This window comes from Primulina eburnea, chromosome 4 (assembly GCF_022965805.1).
Source record: "Primulina eburnea isolate SZY01 chromosome 4, ASM2296580v1, whole genome shotgun sequence".
Taxonomy (NCBI): Eukaryota; Viridiplantae; Streptophyta; class Magnoliopsida; order Lamiales; family Gesneriaceae; genus Primulina; species Primulina eburnea.
In genome coordinates, this window is record NC_133104.1 from 7,806,450 (window position 1) to 7,815,984 (window position 9,535).

General features: G+C 33.9%; 1 protein-coding gene across 3 annotated transcripts; it reads left to right on the plus strand.

The window, feature by feature from the left end:
- Positions 1–4,772: 4,772 nt before the first annotated feature.
- Positions 4,773–9,535, plus strand: LOC140830837 (protein SPA1-RELATED 4-like). 3 transcript variants are annotated; one of them, XM_073194351.1, is made up of 8 exons: positions 4,777–6,449; positions 6,594–6,751; positions 7,134–7,348; positions 7,451–8,076; positions 8,162–8,308; positions 8,443–8,754; positions 8,974–9,033; positions 9,123–9,535. In XM_073194351.1, exons 1-8 carry the CDS (start codon positions 5,565–5,567, stop codon positions 9,309–9,311), a joined length of 2,592 nt encoding a protein of 863 aa, XP_073050452.1. In that variant the 5' UTR covers positions 4,777–5,564; the 3' UTR covers positions 9,312–9,535. The 3 variants fall into 3 exon arrangements, with proteins under 3 accessions (XP_073050453.1, XP_073050452.1, XP_073050451.1); XM_073194350.1 differs by having other exon boundaries at positions 4,778–6,449; positions 7,134–8,076; positions 9,123–9,534; XM_073194352.1 differs by lacking the exons at positions 8,974–9,033; positions 9,123–9,535 and having other exon boundaries at positions 4,773–6,449; positions 7,134–8,076; positions 8,162–8,354; positions 8,443–8,706.

Here is a 9,535-nt window from a genome sequence, read left to right on the forward strand (position 1 = left end):
GTTGCAGATATTTGTTTTCAGTTTTTTGAAAAGAGAAATCGTTCGGGCAAGGCAGCCCTAACTAAATGGTTAGTTAGATAGTTGGATTAGATGTCACCAAATTCACACGTAATGGAGAGGAATTTTCAACAAAAAGTGCTCTTTGAACCGAACGAACCAATATTTACATATAAAAATGTGTCTGAGAACTGGGGATGTCTTCATGCTATGGCCACTAACTTCTCGGTCGAAAAGGTTTTTGTCTAAATACATATGATCAATCAAAATTTGAGCTATCGGGATTTTGGTTTCCCGTTTTTCGGGGCAACAAGCGTAATTGAAGAAAAAGGTATGAGACGGAAAGAAAAAGAACGCAGCTAAAGCAGAGTGTGCTGACTTTTTTAAATAATTGAGTTTGAATAATTGATAAAAGATAAAATAAAAATATTATCTTGATAATTATCTACAATACTTTATCTATAACACCCTTTCTTAGATGATTATCGATTTAAAAAAATTATTTCTAAGAGATGTGGGGACTCAAAAGTGCCTCGTTAAGACCTCGTCTATAAGACTCGATGGGAAAAACCTGAACGAAGATTTCTTTTCTTTTTTTTCTTTTTCAAAAATAGATACTCTCCCCAATCTCAATCATCTAATATCTCTTAATTGATGGATCTCTATTTTGTGCACCAATTTATTGAATTTTGAAACTAGCAATGCCTTTGTGAATAAGTCAGCTATATTGTCACTTAGTGAATTTGATGGACATCAATATCATCATTTTCTAGAAGCTCATGTATATAGAAGGACTTTGGTGAAATATGTTTTGTTCTATCACATTTGATATAACCTTTTTTTAACTGTTCGATGCAAACAACATAATATTAATGTAAGACTATATATGATTGTTGGCCACCCATAGGATTCTTGAATAAGTTGTCATGATCTCAACCATTCACATTCTTGAATTGCTTCGTGCATTGCAAAAATATCAGAGTTTAATTGAAGACGTCGCTATTAAAGATTGATTCAACGGCCTCCATGATATAGCAGTGATTCCTCGTGTAAACACATAATCTGTATGAGTTTTATCTTTATGTGGATAAAAAAGATATTTTGCATCTATATATCTAACTAAAAAAACTTTGATTTTGTCAAATAAAATAATCTCATGTCACTTGTACCGCGAAGATAAAAAAAAAGTATGTCTTTTACACAATTCCAATGTCTTCGGATTAGTCGGAGTTAGATTTCACTAAAAAGTTAACATAAAATGCTATATTAGGGCAAGTACAATTTGAGAGATATGATAATGCCTCAATTGCACTTAAATATGATACTTCTGGACCATGATCTTTTCTTCATTTTTAAGTGGTCGTAAAAGTTATTTGTTAGCATCAAGTAATCGAACAACCATTGATATTTTTTCTGCATATGATGATTGATGAAAAGTATCTCTTATTGTAAATATTTAATTTGCAATTCGAGACAAAATTGTATTTCACAAGTCTTTCATCTTATAATCATTTTTCAAGTGACTGACATTTTAGTAAGCTCTTTCGTAGTGTCAATAAGATTTAGATCATCAATTGAAAATCTCTCGTATGTCTTTTTTATAAAAAAACACATGGACAAATAACATAACTTGTGTACACTTTCTTTAACAAATATTCACTAAGACAATTTTACTACATACTTCTGGATTGTTTTATTTCATATAAGGATTTATCGACGAGTAATGCAGAATGAGTCTACTGAAATATTTGAACAATAGTAGAAGTATTGAAAAGATACAACTATTTTTTCTAAAAGTTCGAAGTATAAAAATCTTCTGTATCTCTCATTCTTATGTTTTCAGATGGTTTTCACTAAAATACTTTGATATTTACAGTTTTTGTAAACAACCATTTCAGTAGGACTTAACATTGCTTACTGAAATTCTTATTATCAACTTCCTTACAACTTATGCACTAACTTCTTATCAGAATTTTTTTTTGCTGTCAGCTAAAAATATCTACTCAAAATGCTAAACAATAATGAGATCCAAAAAAAGAAGAAGATGTCACAAGATGATCTCTTAGAAGATCTGATAAAGCTTGTACGAGCGTGTTTCTGATTTATTTTCAGCATCAATTATGAATAATAAGATATGCTCTCTTTGAGTGTATTGTCTCTTGTTGAATTATGATATGACTTTATATAGATGATATTCAAATGGTCGGATCTGAACAGCTATAAATTGGTCGTATCATGATCATTAATGTATTTTTCCAATATGTCAAATTTAATTTGACCTGCTCCAAAAGTTAACACGTAAGGTCAAGGCTCAGTTGACGTGTGCGAATGTTGATGATGTCCCCGCCGCCCAATACTGTGGTTATATGTAGATGGATCAATTGCACAATACGAATACGAAAGTCACGATTAACGATCTGAATTCAACGAAAGAAAAATGTATGAATATGAATATAGATATGAATATGAATATGTTTATGATAATATGAATACGTTTATGATAATTTTTATGAAATGTTTATGTTTAAAGTTTATGCATCATCATAAAAATGTTTATGTTTAAAGTTTATGTATCTTCATGAAAAAGATATTTTAAGTAAAAGTATTTTCACTGTTATATGTGATCTGTATATGTAGTATTTGTTATCAAGAATACGTCGTGTTGAGTCTTTAGATGCACTAGTTGTGATTGATGTAGATGATTATGATAATAATGTTAATGGAGGTCTTGATGGTTGATCTGACTGGACTGAAGGTGCAAATGACCCGAGGACCAGCGCTTCTAGTTTTCCGCACTTATGATTATGTTTATTATTTATGTTAAAGATATTTTTACGATTTTTAATTATGATTTGAGTGATTTTTAGAAGTTGGTGGTTTTAGCAATTTTGCTAATTTGAGATATGCAAACGATTGACGATTTTACGATTCAAACGGTTTCCTTTGATTTTCAAATGTTAGTTGGTGGTTTTATTTTAAAAGAAAAATGGTGCAAAATATTTTATAAATATATAGATGTATTTCGGCCGAGCATCAAGGGCAGGGGGATTTTTTTTTAGTACTTTTTAAGAAAACGAGTAGTGGACGTTTCATCTCTCTAAACTCTTTTTCATCCTAACAAAGTCCTACGGCCAAGTTGACTTTACGAGTTTAGGATTGTGGTGATCACCCTAATAATCTCTCATTAAATGCTTGCTTCACTGATTAATTAGACTTTTTAATTTTTTATCCTATAAAGTCAGATGAGTTTAGCCAAGTATCAATCCGTCTAATGACAAAGGTAAGATCTCATGTTCTATGTTCAAATCCTACTTGTGTGACTACTACTGTAGGTAATATAGTTTAGATACGAAATATTCCCCGTTGTATTAAAAAAAAATGGAGTATAAAAGTTTTTCAAAAAAATTATTTGATTGAAATACTTATTTTTTGTTAAAGAAATAGTAAGGAACATAAGGTAATAACACGACATGCATGACATCCAGTTGAATATCTATGCATAAATTAATGGAGGAAGAGATATTCACATTAAAAAAAGGTTATTGTTCTTGAGAACTAAAAAAAAATATTTATTTAAAAGCTATACATATAATATTGAAATTTAAAAAATTATTGGGGTTTGACCAATCTGAGGATGATATTATTTAAAACACGAAATTACAGAGTAAAGGGTGGCCGAGATGTTTCCAGCAAAATACTTCAAATCTTGGTGGAAAAAGCTTTGCGTGGATTGAAGGAAATCAACCCAATTTGTTCAAATACTTTATAAATCCATTGATTTCATATCGATCATCTTTTTATATAAAAAAAATTAGCCCAAACCAATTTTCAAATCCCCGGACTAATAGAGTTATATATACTATATTATACGTTTGAAATTGAGACCCTCATAGTAACTATATTATATTTTTACGTTTGAGATCCTCGTAGTAACTAACTTTGTAATGATATGTTTTAATAATTATATATATTAATAAAGTATTAAAACTTTAATATAAATAACATGTAACTTAGCGGATATAGAACATTTGTTTTCTAAACATCAAGTGTTCAATTCTTATTTTGGATTTTTTAATCTTTTTTTCTATTTATTTTTTCAATTCATATACAAAAAATTACAGTGTTGTCTCTTATTATTTCTTATAATTATATTTTGATCTTCATTTAAATATACACCAAATAAATTATAAAAATAATTATACAAGCACGTAACGAGTGCGTCGATATACTAATTTCAAATAGCCATCTCCAATAAATAACCCAAATTTTCGGGATATTTAATAAAATAATCTTGGTTAGTTTTTGTTTTGTTTTGTTTGTTTGTTTTTTTTTTTTAAATTAACCCTATCAATGGCTCAGTGTCTTCGAAAACGAGAATTTAGTTTGACTAATTTTTTTTTTTTTCAAAATTTCCCAAATGTTATTAATTTGTTGCAAAATTGCTTTACAATCTCATTATGAATATTATTTATATTTATTTTATATCAATTATTATATATTATAATTGATTTAAAAGCCATGTAAAATATAGTTATGATATGATAAATACTATATTATTAATAAATGAAATTATAATAAAATTTAAATTATTTGGAAATTAAAAAAATTCATATTATATTGAAATGCTAAGCCCATAATAATATAAGATCAAAATTGATATTTTGAGAACGGAATAATATTTTGAAACCATGGATATTTTCAAAGGCAAAATCAATTGTTCGATTCGAGGAATCCGAATAAAGAAATGCTCCTGGCAATAATTTCACCACGTTTTCCGCGCTTTGGAGTTTGGACGATCGCATTCGCATTAGGTTAAAATACTAATTTCTTGCAATTTAGGGTTCATGAATTTGACCGTTCGCGGTTTCTAAGGCCCTGTTCTGTAATTGGAAATGGAAGATTTCATTGGGCCACAGTTTCAATATTTTATTAAAATAGGAAAATTTAAACTTGAGGAAGAGAAGGCGCCACGTAGTGGCTACGTACATGGAAGGTATATGCAGATGCCGTGGCCTAGGGTTTCTAGAATACTATTTTTTTTAAAAAAAAAACCCACAGAAATGAGAAATCATTTAATGCATACTTGTAAATTCGGGAGTTGGGACAAAAAGTTTTGTCTTTGTTTTTCCCTTCGCCGAAATTGAGGAATTTTACGAGGGGTCTGGTGCAGTGCTTCATGTCTTGTTCCTCCGTCTGTTTTCTACCTGGTCTGATCTCACCCGTACATGGTACAGCTTGCAGTTCATGTATCTCTGTAGCTATCATATACTGTGTGTGTGTCAAGTACGGAAAAGAAGGTTCTGAGAATTCTTTCTTGGTGATCTGAATTTTGATTTCTCTTTTGCTGATTTGTGGTGGGTACTGAAAAGGGTATGCGGTGACTTTTGATTTTGCAATGTTTAAAAGAAGCATAATTTATGCCCGAGTATTGTAGATGATCGGCCACGTATGTGTTATTTTTCTTGGTTTTCGAGCAAATGAGCTCATGAATAGGGATGGGGGTTGTCGTGGGGAAACCCGAAAGACATTGGTAGAATTCTGTTGATCCTCCCATTGTGCAATTCTTTATGTGTATACATAGGTCCTTCTGCAAGTATACGATGAGGGAGTCCTCTGAGGGTGGTTGGCAGAGGTCTGATAGCTGTAGGGAGTTAAATTCATCACCCCGGAATAGAGAGCTGTCAGATAGTTCTAGGGGTTTTAATTCGAATCTCAGGAATATGCCAGGAAGTACAAACAGGTTTTCACGGGATACTGCATCACATGATTATGGGTTTATACCAGTAAGGAAAGGGAGGGAAAAAGCGCTGTGGCCACGTATCCACAATTATAGTAGTCCGGTTGGGGGAGTTGATGGTGACGAAGTGGGAGGCCCTGTTGTTCAGGCCTTGGAATGTAATGATGTTAGTTTGAGACATTGGTTGGATAACCCACAAAGGACAGTTAATGCCCTTGAATGTCTACACATATATTCTCAAATTGTGGACATTGTGAATGCAGCTCATTCTCAAGGAAATGTTGTTCAAAATGTACGGCCCTCATGCTTTGTCTTGTCCGCATATAACCGTGTTTCTTTTGTTGAATCTATTTCTTTCTTAGCACCCCAACATAGATCAAATAGCCTAACGGCTGAGGTCAAATGTTCTTCTTTGCCTCTTGACTCTCTCTCATCAAGTCTAACTGGCACCCCAGGTTCTTGGCTGGCAAGGAATCCAGTTAATACTGATTCGCGGTTTAATTCTGAAGCCAATTACTTTGAGTCATGCTCAGATCAGGTCATTCATTCCTTGGAAGACACTAGCAACGCACAAACGGGAGATGAGAAGTATTCTTTTTCAATGAAACAATTGCTGCTCATGGAATCAAATTGGTATAGCAGTCCAGAAGAAATTGTGGGTGATCCTATTTCTCGTGCTTCTGATATTTATAAACTTGGAGTCTTGCTTTTTGAGGTCAGTGATGGACATTTCAATAAACTAAATGTTTTAGATTTAATTTTCTGGGATTGCTAACCATTTTCCTCTTCGCGTAGATGTTTAAATATGATGGATTTCATATCTCACATGTCACTAATATAACTGTTTACCTGTTAGCAGCTATTTTACACTTCTGCTTCCCTGGAAGAGAAGAGCACAACCATGGAAAACCTGAGGCATCGGGTGCTTCCTTCTCAATTGCTTCTTAAATGGCCTAAAGAAGTTTCATTTTGTTTGTGGTTGCTGCATCCTGAGCCAAGTAACCGCCCTAAGATAAGGTAATTTTTGTCCTATCATTCCATTTTGGTGCTGAGCTTCAGCTAATGCTTGCTTTTATCTCTATTGCTTACCATCAAAATTCCAAATAAAGGTTTCTAGCCGCTCTACTCTTTCAGGTGTATGCTCTTTGATCATGCACATTTTTTTGAGTCAGATAGTTTTTTGTTTGAGTGTTCATGTTTTTGTTCAGTAGAATTTACATCTTCAAGAAAATTGCCTCTCTGTTGTAAAGTGATGAGTTCAAGGTCCAAAATACGACCTTATAATTGTAAAGAGATGTAAAATATAATTGAATGGAATCATTTGGTCCCTGTATCTCCACTCTCATTTATTGAAATGTAATATGTGCCCATTCTTACTTCCTTTTACACTCTCTTGCAGTGAAATGTTACAAAATAGTTTTTTTAATTCCCCAAGAGATGAGTTAGATGAACAAGAAGCTCTTATAGAGCTTCCAGAAAAGATAGAGGAGCAGGAGTTGCTACTGGAATTTCTCATGCTTCTGCAACAGAGGAAACATGATGCGTCAGATAGCTTAAGTGAGACAATAGCATTTATATCTGAAGATATAGAAGAAGTCACAAAGCTGCAAACAGGTATCAGGCTTAAAGGAAATTCGGAATTAAAATTGGACAAAAGTACGTATTCATCCTCTGATTTGATGAAGGTCGCTCCTCATGAATATTTTGGAAGCTCAGGGAGCAGAAAGCGAACCAGGCAGGAATTTTACCCTAAACTCGATGACTCTAACTGCATAGAGACACCTGGTGGAGATGGAGCAAGTATTCTCTCCAGAAGTTCTCGGCTCATGATGAATTTTCAGAAATTGGAATCAGCTTACTATGCAACGAGACGCAGAAATGTCAAAGCAACACACCAACCACTGCCTAGACATTCTCTTAGCAGCAGTGATGGCAAAGGATCCGCTGTTGTCAGTGAAAGAAGCTATTTGACTAATCCAACATCTAAAGAGATGCATAATAAGCGTGAAAAAAGTGGATGGATAAATACTTTTCTAGAAGGTTTATGCAAGTATCTATCTTTCAGTAAGCTCAAAGTTAAAGCAAACTTGAAACAAGGGGATCTCTTAAATTCATCTAACCTGATATGTTCCCTTAGCTTCGACCGTGATGGAGAGTTTTTTGCTACTGCTGGGGTAAGCAAAAAGATCAAAGTTTTTGAATTTAACTCAATCTTGAATGGAGATCGGGATATTCATTATCCTGTGGTTGAAATGGCAAGTGGAACTAAACTTAGCAGTATATGTTGGAATGGTTACATTAAGAGTCAGATTGCTTCAAGTAACTTTGAAGGTGTGGTGCAGGTAACATGAATTTAAACTCCTATATATTGTTTGCTTTACATATTCTCTTTGCCCATCATCGATTTTCACTCTATATGTTGTCCAGGTATGGGATGCCACAAGAAGTCAAATTTTCTTGGAAATGAAAGAGCATGAACGGCGTGTATGGTCGGTCGACTATTCCATGGCAGATCCAACGATGCTTGCCAGTGGGAGTGATGATGGTTCAGTTAAGCTCTGGAATATCAATCAGGCAATTCTATTTTTGCACTTGGTGGATGTCAGCTTTGAAACTAAACGTACTATGGCATCTAGTTATCATTTGCTGTATGCATTAGATTCTGGACATTTAATAAGTTACTTTTCTTACGTGGATTGCTTCTGCAGGGAGCAAGTGTCGGTACTATTAAGACAAAGGCCAATGTTTGCTGTGTTCAATTTCCCTCAGACTCTTCTCATTGTCTAGCATTTGGTTCTGCAGATCATAGGATATATTATTACGATCTTCGTAATTCAAAAATGCCCTTATGCACTCTAGTTGGGCACCATAAAACAGTGAGCTATGTGAAGTTCATAGATTCAACTACACTTGTCTCTGCTTCCACTGATAATACGCTAAAGCTCTGGGATTTGTCAATGTGCAATTCAAGAGTTCTTGATTGTCCTATGCAGTCATTCACGGGTCACCTGAATGTCAAGGTATGGTTTGATTGTCTTCTTTAACGTGAAGGAGTATCTTCTGATTTTATCTTTTGGCCCCTCCCTCCAGATTCTCTCTGTCCAAAAACCATCACTCAGCCCATTGGTATTCGAAATTTGTGAAGAAATGAATTTCTTAAAATAACCGTACTTGTACTTCTCTTGTCGGGCTTGAGTCTTCCATTTGAAACCTGATGATTAAACAATAATTTGTTTCAGAATTTTGTGGGCTTGTCTGTTTCTGAAGGATTTATTGCTACTGGTTCAGAAACAAATGAGGTATCTTATAATATTCTACGTAGTGCTTCTCGTCTAGCAACTTGTTATTTTTATCGGTATTTATATCGAGATATTCCATTGCCAAGCAGGTTTTTGTTTACCACAAGGCTTTACCTATGCCTGCCATGTCGTATAAATTTAGCAGCACCGAGTCACTTTCTGCCGACGAAGTGGACGACTCGGCACAGTTCGTTTCATCTGTGTGTTGGCGTGGTCAGTCTTCCACCTTAGTTGCAGCAAATTCCATGGGACATATCAAGGTTTTGGAGATGGCTTAATTGGTGAATAGAACCAGGTAGTTCAAACAATCAGCAAAAACAAATTTTTCCCTTAGAACATAGGGGGAGAGATTAAGATGAAATTTCATCTTTTGATGGAATGCAGCTTGTGGACAAAACATTAGGATAAAAGGGTGTTAATAATATAGTCAATTTTCTTTCTGTATTATGTGAATCTTGTGGAAAAATGTGGCCATTTCATTCATTCAATCTTCTTTAGAATC

Coding starts and splice junctions, on each gene's coding strand:
- LOC140830837 (XM_073194350.1), top strand. CDS start 5,565: ATGTGTATACATAGGTCCTTCTGCAAGTATACGATGAGGGAGTCCTCT. Junction 8,077..8,161: donor ACTTTGAAGGTGTGGTGCAG/GTAACATGAATT, acceptor TATGTTGTCCAG/GTATGGGATGCCACAAGAAG. Junction 8,309..8,442: donor AGCTCTGGAATATCAATCAG/GCAATTCTATTT, acceptor TTGCTTCTGCAG/GGAGCAAGTGTCGGTACTAT.